The sequence below is a fragment of the Toxorhynchites rutilus genome, chromosome 1 (genome assembly GCF_029784135.1).
Source record: "Toxorhynchites rutilus septentrionalis strain SRP chromosome 1, ASM2978413v1, whole genome shotgun sequence".
Taxonomy (NCBI): domain Eukaryota; kingdom Metazoa; phylum Arthropoda; class Insecta; order Diptera; family Culicidae; genus Toxorhynchites; species Toxorhynchites rutilus.
Window position 1 is genome coordinate 86081416 of NC_073744.1, and position 16661 is coordinate 86098076.

The 16661-nt window shown below is 37.7% G+C and overlaps 1 protein-coding gene across 2 annotated transcripts in view; it reads right to left on the reverse strand.

Annotated features, from left to right (window-relative positions):
* The window catches only part of LOC129762196 (phosphofurin acidic cluster sorting protein 2), an 83494-nt gene that overhangs the window by 35557 nt on the left and 31276 nt on the right, over positions 1–16661 (reverse strand). For both annotated transcript variants that reach the window (XM_055760238.1, XM_055760227.1), the window contains exon 2: positions 32–836. In XM_055760238.1, the coding sequence (XP_055616213.1) occupies positions 32–836 (805 nt within the window). The remainder of the gene's footprint in view (positions 1–31; positions 837–16661) is intronic.

The following is a 16661-nucleotide window of genomic DNA, read 5'->3' on the forward strand; positions in this document are numbered from 1 at the left end:
GTCAAACAACTTGATGTTCGTTAATACTTACACGACTCATTTTAGCACGAGACCCTTTATCTTTCCCTAAATTATCGAAATCACTGTCACTGTCTACCTGGTTCGAGGGTAATATATTTCCATCTTCGCCCTCTGCATCATTATCACCCCGATCGAACTTTTTGTAAGGATCTCGTTTTCCAGCGTAATTTCTTTTCGCTGCATAGCCAGACAGTCCATCGTCATTGTCATCTCCAGAACTGAACTCTTGCTCTTCATCTTCATCGGAATACTCATTAACACGATCCGTGACAAGCAGACTGTTGTTATTTTTATTGTCTTGATCTACTGGAATGGAAGTAACTTGGGTGGCACGTAAAGTGGCTATCGTCAGCCCCTGTCGGCCGGCTTTGCCGGATCCATTTAGTTCCACCGTCATGTCCATCGACTTTTGCAACACGGCATCCATTCTAATTACACCTTCGGCGAGTGTTTTGTAACCTAATATAGTACGGGTTTTATATTTCTTCCGCCGCTGCAACAAAATCAACAATCTGTTCCCATCGCGCTTTATGAAGTGAGGATATTGTAAACTGAAGTGCAGATCAAGTTCCGTTTCCAGCAGTGGCGGTGAATTGAGCTGACCACTCTGACCTATTACACCGGGGCCACCACTACCGGCCACGCCCCCGCTGGTGCTGTTACCATAGCCAATACACAATGAGTGGGGCACTGGAATCTCATGCGAACGAAGTGTACGTTTCGAGCTCTGCATTTTAACCGCCAACGAAAGTGAGGTGAGATCAGGTGGCAGTGGTGTGAGTAGGGATAGTCTGGTTATCGTTAGGGAGCACAATCTGTAAACAACAGAAAGAGAAAACAAAACAATCAATTAGTAAATAAAGTTCCTATTTCCAGTGATTTATGAAATCAATTGTAGATGGAAAATATCACACCACTATAAAATTATTATTGAGTGGCTCCACTGGCCACATATTACATTGAGTAGGCGAAGTTACTCTAAGAACGTTAGTATCGTTTCCCTCTATGCTACTGGCGCATCTTCTGCGTGATTCATAATGTTTGCTCACTTTCCCCTGATTCTGCTATTTGCGATTGAGTCGTCACTAAGCAGGACCCCAATTTTATACGCCGCATCATTCATTTCATTGCCTCATTCTGACAATCTGTATAAAATGCCAAATGATAATATTATGTCCTTTGAAATTCCTCGGGTCTCTCCTCTCCTCTTCTATTTTATTATATATTGTTAAACATGGCACAATACTACGAATCAATCAAGTCTAGCTTTTGGTTTATGTAAAATAAATCACATTATTGCATACATTGGATGAATTTTAAACGTTTTTATTAAAATTAACCCTTTCGCTACGAGCGTCGTCTATAGACATCAGGGTGATACTGCACATCGATCACACCAGCGCGATGTGCATACTTTTCGGCGCAATGCTTCGTTCAGCGGTAGCACTCCGACGGAGCACACTGCCATGGTAAAAGGGTTAAACCAAAACTGTTCTTCTTCTTCTTCAATGGCACTAACGTTCCTAGAGGAACTTCGCCGTCTCAACGTAGTATTACTTGCGTCATTTTTATTAGTACTTAGTTGAGATTTCTATGCCAAATAACACGCCTTGAATGCATTTTGAGTGGCAAGCTCTAGAATACGCGTGATCATAGTGCAATCGGAGGAAATTTCTTTGACGAAAAATTCCCCCGACCAGAACGGGAATCGAACCCGAACACCCGGCATGTTAGTTATGACGCTAACCACTCGGCCAAGGGAGCACATACCAAAACTGTTAGAAAAAGTGATTGACTTGTGTTATTATTGCTTAACACCAGATATATGACCCAGTCGAGCTATTCCTAGAATTAGTTATTTTTTTCAATGCATGAAAAAAACAAACAACGCCGTACGATTAAAGAATTTTCTATATTCGGGAGAAGCTGAAAATTAACACATAAAGGTTTTACAGAGGTGTGCTTAACAAAAATTCCACGCCAACTCCGAGCGATTCCACTCCAAATCAACCGTTTTCCCTCTCGGTCAAAGTTAGAGTTTTTTGAAAATCGAAAATACCCAAGAAGGAGGAGGTGGCTGTTCACATGAAAATGGTGTTAAAAAAATGATGCCAAATGTCTTAAAATTGCATGAAACAACGAGATCTGTCATCTGAAAATTTTTGCTTTTGCAAAAAACGACACTCTGGGACAATTTTTTTAGATAACTGTAAATCTCGACGTATCATGCAATTTTAAGATATTTGGCATATTTTTTTAAACCCTCATTTCCGGTAAAATCACATTTGAGGTTCAAAGTTTTCTAATGAACGAATACGATGGAAATTATAAAAAACACACTCACCATTGGTTGAACAGGTAGCTTACATGGTCACGCGTCGCCTCTGCGTTTATCGCGGGCTTGGATGATTTTTTCAGACAATGTTAGTCAGCCAGCTTTATTTAAAAAGTATCAAAAAACAAAATTCGGCCTTTTTTAAAATGTGTCATTTCTATCATCGAATTAGAAATAAGACTAAGGGTAGTAAAAAAGTTATGATAGATTTCTGAACGAAGATCATTACAGAATCGCCGTGGAGAATAATGTGTTCATTTGTTGTTTTTTTTTAAATTTTCGTTTGGTTCTTTTGGCTTCCTGCCACCTAGTGTCAAATTTCGAATTTCAAACTGTCACTTGTGTAGTGTATAAATTCCGAATTTGAGGGTGTTACAAATTGTTATCGTAAAGTTATGGCTAGAAATGTGAAGGTCTCCGCATAGTGTTTTGTCCATTACATTGCGGGATAAATAAATGTGTTATAGTTCAATACTTCATTTCGATGGGATACAGCCGATCAATCATTTATAAGATAATTTCTTCGCTGGAACATGGTAAATCGATTCAAAGAAAGCTAGTTCCGGTCGCCCTACTATACTGATGGATGCAATATTGCGCCAAAAACTGCATTCTTGAGCAGAGAGTTAGGAACAGCTGACAAACGGCGAAAAAAACTTGAATCAAAAGGGATGTTTCAACTCAAAAGCAACTATTCAACTGTTATGATATTTATGATAATTTGTTTTGCAGAAAAGTAATGTCGAAATCATTGTTCTGTCACTCATGTCTAGCAGTCAATGTCGAAACTTACAGTACCAATTTACCGAAAGTAGCCCGATTGTTTCGTAAGACGGAAACGTCTTTGAAGGAAATGCAACGTCTCTTGATACCAGTGGTACCTGAGGATTATGGGTCCCTTATGTTCCTTGAATTACGTCCAATTGGAATTTTTTGAGCAACTCTTTCTATTCTTTGATTTCTCTGTTAGGAACTATTCCAACAACTTTGTTGTAAATGACACGACCGAAATGATACAATAGACGAAAGAGCTAAAAAATATCCTAAAGTTTTATTTTTCAATTGTTTTGGCTGAAGTGCCGACTGTCATAAAGCTGCCAGCAAAGGTGTAAAGGTATTTTGTAAGCTAGATAATAAAACAAATCAGATGAATCTGTTGCATTTTTTTTCTGGACCACTTTGAAAATGGTCTCTTATTACAGAGTATGTTATGTTTAGTTCTTCAACCTCATTTTTAAATCATCATTTTACACACTGGAAATGCACAATATCTTGATCGGCTTGCAACACTTCCATTGAAGCACGCCAAATTAATTTTTTTTAATGGGGGTATTTACACCCAAAACGTACCTAAATCCAACCCAAATGAGAACGATGTCTAGATCTATGTATTCTTTTAACCAACGTGATATGTTTGAAGTTTACGCATAATTTTCTAATTCTATGCTACAAAAAAAATAAAATAAAGATTATAATATCCCAGTTTTTTAAATGCGAACATCATGACGTATGCAATACATTGGGGTGCTCCTCCTCCCCCTCTCTCTAAAGTGGGGCTGCCATACAAATGAAACACACACTTTTGCATAACTCGAGAACCAATCAAGCAAATGGAGCCAAATTTGGGATGTGAGGGTTTTTGGGTATGAGAAATGTTTCTATGATTGTATGACACCCTTTTCTTCTCTGGAAAGGAGAGGGGGTCCCATAAAAATAAGGCACGTATTTCAACCAAACATAACAATTTAAATTTTTCGGAAAACTCTGAAGGAAAATGGAAGAATTCTAAAAATTCAATTCGCATGTGTTCTACAATTACATATTGACAAGCGTTGTTAGTCCATTTAATGTTTGCGGTAATGAAATTGATCTTCGTTCAAGAGTGGAAATGGATTTTAATGTGATAAAACGCACTCCTATATCGTCCCCTATCTATATCAATAAAAATGGATCGCTGAATGTGTTGATGAGAACAAAACTCGAGAAAGGAATTGTCCGATTTAGGGCTGTCTTCATTCTATCATATTTTTTGAATCAAACATTTATTCCATGTAACGGAGAAACATGTTATTTGCAAGAGGATGAAAAATCTTGCACGAGAATTGTATCTGAAAATAATCTGATATTAAAGGGTAGAAAATTAACGAAAATATATACGAAAGATAAATTTTGGGCGGGTCGAAGTTCGCCGGGTCAGCTAGTTCAAAATAAAGTCACAAATGCCAACAGATTAGTTGCAGTTGAGAAGCCATGTTGCATACACTTTATTCTTTCTTTACTTGTTGGAAGACTTTTTCATTCACTATTGGTTCGAATAGTTCAGGGATGCAAAAGATAATGACAATTCCACGATAATTACGTTCGCCAGATTTAGCGCCTGATTTAAAGATAGGTACCAAAACAGATTGTTTCTGTTTTTTTGGAATATTCCAGTTTGTAGTGACATATTGAAATGCAATGTAAGGGAAGGGTGAGTTCCGAGCCAGCTTTAAGTACATATACATCGGTGAACAGTGACGCGTTCCGACGTAAAAATCCCAGGATAGAGAATGCTTTGGAAGTGATAGAAGAGATGTGATCGTCGAAACGTAGCTTAGAGTTAATGATAACACCCATTTCACGGATAGAATGTACACGATCCATGAAAAATGTACAGAAATACAGGTGCTATTCTTTCAGGTCCTGGTCCTTTCGTTCCGTCTAATTTCATTAATGCATTGCATATTTCTCGTTGTGAAGGATAATTCACCGATATGTCATTTAGATATTCCGATAAAAGTGAAAAGTAATCACGATCGCGATTTTCTTGGGAAAATGTGGTACACGGTAGTCGTTTTTTATGCGGGGATACGTGCCGCGAAAACAAAAACCGCGTAAATTCCAAAAACGGCGTAAATTCAAAACCGTGTAAATTCCAAAATCCACGTAAAAATAAACCGGGTAAATTTCAAAATCCTTGTAAAAATCTAACAAACAGTAAATTGTTAGTTTAAAATGCATCCGAATCCGAAAAGTGCGAATTGATTCTTCTACTACTTCGAATACTTTTTCGCCAGCTCTATTTAAATAAGCAAATAAATGCCATCGTCACGCCACAGACGCATGACGTATACTTATGAGAGGGGCTCGTCTGGTTTTTAAATTTACTTTGTAGAGAAAGAGGAAACAAAAGCAATTTACGACCAACACATGCGTGCAGACAACGACGACGACGCACGTTGTAAATGCCAATGTCAAGAAAAGTGAGAGTTAATTGTGGAAGAGCTATTTTAAGCAGAGGTTTATAAATTTAGATGTATACGTAACGGAAATCGATTTTGCATTGATATGATTCAAAACGTTCGAAGCGACGGTTGTCGTTGGCATGACAGCCCCATTCCTACACGATTTTCAGAGCTCAAAACACTCTGATTGCATTTCCCTCTGGACGAGAAGTTAAACTGTGGTGCCGGAGATCATGTTTTATTAAATCGAATATATGGTAAACAATCGTCACAAAAAAGATAAAATATTTTTTTCGATAACTCTATGTCAGTCGTTTGCCTTAACGTATGACCAGAATTCTGCCACCAAAATTCGAATGAGGAAATTAGTATGAATTATTCACGCCCGACATATCTGAATAACAGATGTCGACCCATTCTCACTCTCTTCGTATTTCCAACAACTAGAGTTCATCGTGTACGTGTTTTATGAGTTTCACATTTGCTTGTTGTGCCAGAGTATTCGATTTGCTCTACATATTAGACTCTCTATTTAGTTTCCGCCCGAAAAAGGCTGAGAAATAGAAAGGCTGAGAACAAATAGAATATTGGAAGAAAATATGTATGAAGTAACCAATAAAAGCATTTTTTATTACATGATATTTTTTGCCACTATTCTAGCAACACTCGCTTCTTTTTTGAGGCAATTCAGGTAATACCCATTTTCCTTTCCTTTGGATCTCGCGAAACCTTCGGAAACAGCAGTTTCAGTAACTCTTAAATCATTTCAAAGTTCTTCTAACGTTCTTCGAGGTATGATTTCACACAATAATGCTAACAGTTTATCGTCCTCGTTTTTTGCCACTGTTTCCAGCCACAAAAGCTTCCCCTTCCTGTAAACACGGCTCAATAATGCCAATGCATAAACCTTCCTAAGTCATTTAAAAAAAAGTTCATGAAAATATGTTGTCCAAAAATAATTTTCCAATTATTTGCATAAATTCGTTGACGTGTGACTCAGAATTTATTGATGATAATTAAATGTGCACAAACAATACGCACAAATGCACAAATAATTCTTCTTGAATTGCACTAACGTTACAAGAAGAACTTTTGCCGTCTCAACCTAACTATTACTTGCCTCATTTTTGTTAGTAGTACTAATTCAGATTACTTATATCAAATACCACGCCTGGAAGGTACTCTGGTACTCTGAATGACAAGCACTAGAATGAATACGCGTGACCACAGTTGGAATAATTTTCTTTGACGAAAAATACCAAAATACAATATTAACATCATTGAATTAAAACAATTTTAAAAATTAAAAAAACTCTTCCAGATGGTTGATAAAGTTGAGGAATAGCTTCGTTTTGATTATAATTTTGTCATACACTTCTCTCTAACATTCACGTGACAAATGATTGTAAACGAAAGAAAGTCAAAGGATACGTTGTTGTCTGTAGTAATTATTATTGTGGATTGCAAACGGACGCTTCCCCTCTACTTGATTTCGGTGCTCTGTCACCTTGATCTGATGATATTTTCGCTCGAAAGGTGAAATCAGCAACACATCTGGTGATGCATATTTCATTGTCACAGAAGCAAATTAAAGGAAAGGTGGCGAAGAGCATTCCTGAGAGTTTGTTGCAAAACACAACTGGCTGCTGTTCCGTAGCAATGATATTAGGTAATTAGTGTAGATTAGCACTTGTGCTTAAATGTAATTACACAGATAGTATGAAGACATGCATCAGTATGTGAATCCCGCGGGACTGAAATACTTCAAATATAAAAATAATCTATATAGCGCTTTGCACATCTTGTGTCATTCAGCTATTGGCTCACAATGTATGTTTTCGAAAGTGTCAAGGATTCCCATTAGTCATTGAAGTTCAGCCGCGACGTTTAGGAAAAAAACACGACAAAGCTCCCAAATATTTCAACGTACGATTGCAGAATCTAAATGACATATGAATCACTTGCTCGTAGCTGCGAAAGCTTCAGTTGTTTTCAATATGTTTATCAAAATATACTTGCATCCGATGAAAAACAAATCTAGTGAGAGCTTGGATACACATTCAGCGAATTGCAAACCTGATTTCAAATGACCACGCTTCGACAAGTCTGTGTAGGTAGTCATCGCCGTGCAACAAGTAGGTGAAACTAACGAACGATCATTTGGAGTTCGTTCTCTTTAATCCCAACTCTGTTGCAAATAAAAGGGACCAAAAGCTTTCAGTAACGATAAGCGTTATCTCCAATTTTGAAACGGTTTGTCGACAATATATCGATGTCGAACACTGAGAGATAATTAAGTGTTATTGAAATAAGAAACGAAACGAATTCATCAAATCAATACGAGAATCAAAATAGGTTCTGACATGAAAAATCACACAAGTTGCATTTGTACACGATCTTACACCTGAAAAATTATGGAAGGGTGATCCTAAACCGAAGTAAATCGAGAAATGGACTCGACAATTGTTTGTATTGTATATAAAAATTGGGGATTAAGAATGGATTTTTATGTCTCATGTGTGATAGCATCCCTAATCTACCGAAGACCGTTCTGAAATTAGTCTAGTTACTACTTCAGTTGTGAATTTTCATTTCCTCCGTGACTGGGACTGTTATTAACATCGAGACTCTGGATATTAACATCGGTAAAAATGACTCCGAATGTCTTATCGCTGTTTGTTTTCACCAGATATGACGGTATAAACCACTGGCTTGAACAAAGTACCTAAAAGAGTGATAAACATGTGTATTTACCGTATGTTTCCGAATCCGCAATCGATAAAATTGTTCTGGTGAGAAAGAAAAGACGCACAAAATTTTCTAAATATGGAATCGGTAGCTTCAATCGATGATAGGTCATCAACTCTGATTATTGTATGTTGATACTTCGAACTACAAAGCTTGATGTGGTTCAACAAATCGATTATGGTATATTACGCTTGTCGTCTTTGTTCTATAGCTCATACACCTCAATTAAGCTTCTTCAGGAGTGAACTAAAGCCAATAAACCGGGCAATTTGATAGAAGTAAAATCACAGAACGATACGGAGCAGCAACACCAAGAGCTAAGAAAGACATAACAAAAGCCAGTGAAGCATAATGTTATGCAAAATAGTGTAATAACAATTGAAACACCTATTTCAAATCTCACACAGTTCTCGATGTAAAAGAATAGCAAATCTTCTTTCTTCTATTGATAGTATGCTTGCTTGCGGTTTCCGTTTCCGTTTTTATTTATTAGAGCCTCTAACCTGTCATGCTTTCGATGAATTTTACAACTTCCGTAATCTGTGAGTTGCAGTTAGTTTATTGCCATGTTTATTTGAATCTGGGGAAAATTCCATTTAAGTGTGACTTAATCGAGTCATTTTTTTTAAATGGATATGAAAGCTCCTCTTCTTTAGCATCACTGATTTTTGTAATCTCAATGACACAATGACACAAGTATTTAGCCTACAAAAAAAACGAAAATTTCGGAAAATTGGCGATTTATTTCTCAACATAGTCTCCTTTTAGCTCGACTTACTTGATCCAGCGATGCTCCAACTTCTTTAATCCATCTGTAAAATACGTTTTCCCGAGGTCTGCAAAGTACGGCGATGACCTCCTCATTCAACTCAAATTTCTGTCCGGCGAGTTACTTTTTTAAGTTGGAAACAAAAAAAAAGTCGCTCGGGGCCAAATCTGGAGAATACGGTGAATGGGGCAGCAGTTCGTAGTGCTATTCGACCAATTTGGCCGTGGCGACGGCGGAATTTCAATTTTTTCCATTTTTCTAAAATCCGCGGACACGCCCGCATCCAGACACGGTCACAACAAAACTACGAGTCCGATTCGGCTGAATTTTGACAGTAACCGTTTACGAGAATGTACTACACGATAAGTAATCTCTCTTGCGATACTGTCACCATCGGGCGATGAGGCTAAGTACTAAAATTAGGCGATCTTGGATCGACATTTAGAAGGTCGATCTTTTCCTCTCCGATTTCCGATTTTTTGAATTGATTCTTTGTATTCCAAAAAATCGAGAAAATCGATCTTTTCCTTTCGATTTTTTCGATCTTTTCAATCTTTCCGATCTTTTCGATTTGAATTTCATAAACTTTGTATCCTGTTCGAAGTTGAAAAATTAGTGGTCGTAAATTAGGGAGAAGCAGTTTTGTAAGTTACAAAACGTGTTGTCACAAATTAGATTTACACCAACAAATTCACTAGGCTGCCAGTAAACATTGGGACGAAATTGAATGATGACATCAGGTCCAGCCGAAACGTTCCTTTATAGAACTGGGACTACTATTAAGATTTCTACTAAATGCCAAACGGTTGGATTTTATGTGATTATTGTCAGCGCAGAACTCCGAAACTCCGAATGAATAGAAATGTGAAATGATTATTCCATGTTTAACCCTAGATTCATAAACACACAACTCTCGTACACCCTCAACCGAAATAACTCTTACAGTGATTGCAAATACATGCATACCATAGAAATGAAACACAATTTTCTCGAGAATTAATCAAGCAAATGAAACCAAATTTGGCATGTGGTTTTAAGGTGCAATAGATGTTTTTACGGTGGTTAGACAGTCCACCCCGCTCTCTAAGGGGGAGCTGCTATACAAATGAAAGACGATTTTCTGCATAACTCGAAAACTAATCAAGCAAATGGAGCTAAATTTGGCATGCAAAGGTTTTAGGGGACACGAAACGTTTCAATTGTGAATAAACACTCCTCCCATCTCTCTGAGGGAGTGGGGGGTGTACTGCCATACAAATGAAGCATGCATTTCTGCACAATTCAAGAACTAATCAAACAAACAGAACCAAATTTGGCATATGGAGGTTTCAGGGAGCAATAAATGTTTTTATGGTGGTTTGACACTCCTTTACCCTCTCTAAAGAGGGGGGAGGGTGCTGATCAACTCGAGAACTAATCAAACAAATTGAATCAAGTATATAGATGTTTTATGGATCGATACACGTTTCTATGATAGTTCGACACTCCTCCTCCCCCTCTCTCTAAAGTGGGGCTGCCATACAAATGAAACACACACTTTTGCATAACTCGAGAACCAATCAAGCAAATGGAGCCAAATTTGGGATGTGAGGGTTTTTGGGTATGAGAAATGTTTCTATGATTGTATGACACCCTTTTCTCCTCTGGAAAGGAGAGGGGGTCCCATAAAAATAAGGCACGTATTTTAACCAAACATAACAATTTAAATTTTTCGGAAAACTCTGAAGGAAAATGGAAGAATTCTAAAAATTCAATTCGCATGTGTGCTACAATTACATATTGACAAGCGTTGTTAGTCTATTTGATGTTTGCGGTAATGAAATTGATCTTCGTTCAAGAGTGGGAATGGATTTTAATGTGATAAAACGCACTCCTATATCGTCCCCTATCTATATCAATAAAAATGGATCGCTGAATGTGTTGATGAGAACAAAACTCGATAAAGGAATTGTCCGATTTAGGGCTGTCTTCATTCTATCATATTTTTTGTATCAAACATTTATTCCATGTAACGGAGAAACATGTTATTTGCAAGAGGATGAAAAATCTTGCACGAGAATTGTATCTGAAAATAATCTGATATTATTTTGTCGAGTTTTGGTAGAAGTACTGAAATTTTATAGTAAAAAATAATTTTAAAGGGTAGAAAATTAACGAAAATATATACGAAAGATAAATTTTGGGCGGGACGAAGTTCGCCGGGTCAGCTAGTTCAAAATAAAGTCACAAATGCCAACAGATTAGTTGCAGTTGAGAAGCCATGTTGCATACACTTTATTCTTTCTTTACTTGTTGGAAGACTTTTTCATTCACTATTGGTTCGAATAGTTCAGGGATGCAAAAGATAATGACAATTCCACGATAATTACGTACGCCAGATTTAGCGCCTGATTTAAAGATAGGTACCAAAACAGATTGTTTCTGTTTTTTTGGAATATTCCAGTTTGTAGTGACATATTGAAATGCAATGTAAAGGAAGGGTGAGTTCCGAGCCAGCTTTAAGTACATATACATCGGTGAACAGTGACGCGTTCCGACGTAAAAATCCCAGGATAGAGAATGCTTTGGAAGTGATAGAAGAGATGTGATCGTCGAAACGTAGCTTAGAGTTAATGATACTTGTTGAGGTTGAGGTACTTAGAGGTTGATACTTGTTGCGTAAAAAGAACCGCGTATATTCTAAAATCCGCGTAAAAAAATCGCGTAAATTCCAAAATCCGCGTAAATCCCTAAAACCGCGTACAAAGAAACGCGTAAAAAGCGGTGTATATATTTCCTGAAAAAAAAATGCAAAGAGATTACAAATTTCGTTCGAAGTATTCCCTACATCTTCATCGAGATGCATCTGCGATGGAAAGTTATTGCTTTTGAGCTTAGACTTTACGTAATAGAAGAATTTCTTCAGACATGATTTGACTTCAGTTTTGACCATTCTATTCTACTCTTCGTGTGCACTTTTAATGGCAAAATTTAGTTGTTGGGAAATATTCTGATATTCCAGCAGTTTTTGATGACGTTCGTCTATTTTGTATTTTTTGTATGCTTTTTGTATTCTATTCTTTAAATTTCTTATTTGTACGTTAAACCAAATAGATTATTTGCCTCGTCTTCTTATTCGTCTTCTTCTCTTCGGCACAAATTCTGATAATATGATATTCAGAATTTCGTGAAGAATATGTACGGATAAGTTGACATCTCGTTCGCTGTTTAATACTAGATCGCACAAGCAAGCCATTTGGACTGGTTGACAATTTTAAGTAGAAAAATTATTATGACACATTATGATACAATTTCTTTAAAAAGTTGTGACTTTTTGTTTATTTATAAGTTGCACAAAAAGATACAACTTTTTAAGAAATTGTATCATAATTATTTTTCTAATTGAAATTGAAAAGCAGTCAAAATGACTTTCTTGGGCAATCTAGTGTTAATAAAGTTTGCCATTCTATGGCTATGTTCGAATTTCGTCTTGTATTCCGGTACTTCTTCATACTCCCAGTCGATGAGAAAATGTCTGTTCTGTATAAAGATTGTGTATTCAATTGCTGTGTGAAATTTTTCATTTCTTCCAAAGTGGTGTCATGGACTCATTCACACAAAAGTCGTCGGTGATGTTAGTAAATAATAGTTTTGGGATTTTTTTACGTGATTCATTCGATTAAGACCGATATGTGCAATTTCGTCAATTATATAATGTAGGGTTTCATTTTCCCCGACCACTGCAAGTCGTCCTGGTCCCAAACACGATAGTATTAGGCTGTCAAAAAAGTCCTGCGGTATTTTTTTTGAATTTTCATTTGTTCATAAAATTAGTTACAATCATCTGTTTTAAGTCAAATATGCGCCGTTTTGTTCGATAACTTGTTCCCAACGAGATGCCAACTTCATAATACCCCTGTTATAGAAGCTCGCTTCCTTATTGGCAAAAAACTCGGATAGTCAATTTTCACAGGCCTCTTTTGTGGCTAACTTCTGACTACCTAGCTCGTTCGCCATGGACAAAAACAGGTGGTAGTCACTTGGTGCAAGGTCCGGACTATATGGCGGATGCAAAAGAACCTCCCATCTGAGCTCCCGGAGCTTCTGGCGCGTCACCAAAGAAGTGTGTGGCCTGGCGTTGTTCTGATGGAAGACAATGCGGCCTCTGTTTATCAAAGATGGCCTCTTCTTCATGAGTGCTACCTTCAAGCGGTCCAGTTGTTGGCAGTACAGGTCCGAATTGAGCGTTTGGCCATAGGGAAGCAGCTCATAATAGATTATTCCTTGACAATCCCACCAAACACACAGCAGAACCTTCCTGGCCGTTAATGAGGGCTTGGCCACCGTCTGAGCCGCTTCAGCGGGCTTCGACCACGACCGTTTGCGCTTCACGTTGTCGTAAGTGACCCACTTTTCATCGCCAGTCACCATCCGCTTCAGAAACGGGTCGATTTTGTTGCGATTCAGCAGCGATTCACATGCGTCGATACGGTCAAAGATTTTTTTTTGCGTCAACTTGTGTGGCACCCATACATTGAGCTTCTTTGTGAATCCAAGCTTCTTCAAATGGTTAATAACGGTTTGATGACTTATCCCCAGCTCTTGGCCGATGCTACGGCTGCTACTATGCCGGTCTTTCTCGGATAATTCAGCGATTTTGTCGCAATTTTCGACGACAGGCCTTCCGGAGCGTGGCGCATCTTCGACGACCTCTACACCAGAACGAAAACGTTGAAACCATCGTTGTGTGGTGGAAATGAAAACTGTATCGGGTCCATAAACTGTACAAATTTTATTGGCAGCTTGAGATGCATTTTTGCCTTTGTCATAGTAGTACTGTAAAATATGTCGGATTTTCTCTTTATTTTGCTCCTTATTTGCGACACTATAACTCACGAACGACTTAACCAAACAAAACACTGTCAAGGACTATATTATAGCGCGCAAAAATACCTTTCCAACAAGCTATAGTATGACTCGATACAATGAATACAACTAGAACTACGCGCTTACAACGACACCTCGCGGAAATACCGCAGGACTTTTTTTTGACAGCCTAATATAATTAGATTAGAAAACGCGAAGCCAGTTTTAAAATGTTAAAATATGAATGAAAATTTTAATTTTTTTCATTTCATTTTTTTCATCGCCTTAAAAAAAGTGTTTTTCATTTAAATAGAATACGAATTTGATACAGAGAAGTCAATTTTCATTCATAATTTTAATTTTAAAAACGTGTTCATTCGACCTGGAAGTCAATTATTATCTTTGGCGCCTCCTAAACTAGTAAACAAAGCTCAATGCCGTCAACGCGAATAAGACAGTTGAAAAGACGAGGAACAAATGAAACTGAACTGATGTCAGAACACGAAGAGCGGTCAGTTCATTTGAATCTTACACACTCTCTGCAAGTCTACAGTTCTTCTCCCTCCTACATCATTATCGAAGTGAGCTGAAGAGCCTTTTTTTGCGAGCTATTCCGTATCAACTCACTTCAAAGAGTCGATTCTTCGGAACACCTCATGAGCGGATGGCACATCTCTACTGGGGGAATTCGCTTTGAAAATACATGCAAGTAGGGCGTATTTTTGTTCACACAGTCAAATTCAATCAATAATTTAATCAATACAATACAAATGCTTACTAAGACAACGGTAGTTGCATGTCAACTTTGCGGTTATATCATGGATATAACCCACCCATTTTTTATAGCATAGGCCTTCTAGGCCTTCACACATGAATTATGTTACAATTTTATGTACTTGTTTGTTTGGATGGATTCATATACATATGTATTCAAACAATTTGTTTGAGCTTTGAATATCTGATTTCCATCGTTTATCAAAACGTTCTATAAAATTATGTCTATGGCGACGGCAAAAATTAATACCAAACTTGAAGATGAAGCTAAGCGAACTGATTTTACCATTAAGATGGTAAATTTCGATTGCGATTTAAAGTTGGAGACCCAATTGTTGACATTATACACAATATCCAATGTAGGGTATAAGATGTTAATTGGTCCAATTTTGGGTGTGTTCAAGCAACTAGTCAATACAAATCAATTTTTCTTCATGAAAATCACTTGTAATCAAGACCAGTTTGGGTTTGTTGAAAAGCCCCAAGTCTCTTGTTACTAATAATACCAAACGACGTTCAAATTATCTAATTTTTATATTTTTAAGTGATTTCTTTTCAAAATGAAATTATGATCATGGTTTATCCACCTCTGATCATAGTTTGTCCGGCTCTAAAAATCACCGTTTTTGGACGAATATATTCAATTCTCAAGTAGATGTTGCATTTCTCTTGTTCTGAATTTACTGTCATCATATTGATCCGTTTTGCAGCCTAAGACAACTTGCAGATGATGGAGTGGTCTCTGTCGTAGGATCAACAGAATCCGACCTACAAGAACCCTTACAAGATACTTTGAACAATTTTTCAACCTGGGCCATTGGGCTAGGGATCGAATTCTCCACAGAGATGGTGGTTTTTTCTAGGAAGCATAGACCAGCAAAACCAAAGCTTCAACTTTTGGATAAACCGATCACTCATGATATGTCATTCAAGTATCTTGGGGTCTGGTTCGACTCCAAATGTACTTGGGGGGCCCATATTAGGTATCTGAGTAAAAAATGCCAACAAAGAATAAATTTTCTCCGTACAATTACCGGCACCTGGTGGGGAGCCCATCCCGAAGATCTTATAATGTTGTATAGAACAACTATTCTCTCAGTGATGGAGTATGGCAGTTTCTGTTTTCAATCAGCTGCCAAAACACACCTCATTAAACTCGAGCGAATTCAGTATCTTTGTCTCCGTATTGCGTAGGGATGTATGCCCTCAACGCATACCATGAGTCTCGAGGTTTTGGCAGGCCTACTCCCACTAAAAGATCGCTTCAATTTATTATCTCTTCGATTCTTCATCCGGTGTAAGGTCATGAACCTATTGGTGATCGGAAATTTTGAGCGGCTGATCGAGCTAAATTTTCACTCCGGATTCATGAGTTCATATCATGAATTCATCTCCATGCAGGTTGATCCTTCTTCGTATATTCCCAACCGTGTTTGTTTCCCTGACTACATCAATTCTTCTGTGCATTTTGATCTGTCCATGAAGCAAGATATCCATGGATATTCAGATTACCAACGATCGAGGATCGCTCCAACGATCTTCGATGAAAAATATAGGGGTATCAATTGTGATAATATGTACTTTACTGATGGGTCCACTATAAATGAGTCCACAGGATTTGGAGTGTTCAACGAATTTTTTAGCACCTCACACAGTCTTCAGAATCCTTGCTCAGTGTATATTGCTGAATTGGCAGCAATTCATTGGGCGCTGGACAGCGTCGCCTCACGACCTGTTGAACACTATTACATTGTAACGGATAGTCTTAGCTCTGTCGAAGCTTTCCGTTCAGTGAGGCCGGAAAAGCACTCGCCGTACTTCCTTGAGAGAATACGAAAAATTTTGAGTGCTTTATCCAGACGCTGTTATGTCATTACCTTTGTGTGGGTCCCTTCTCATTGCTCAATTCCGGGTAATGAGAGGGCTGACTCATTAGCAAAGGTAG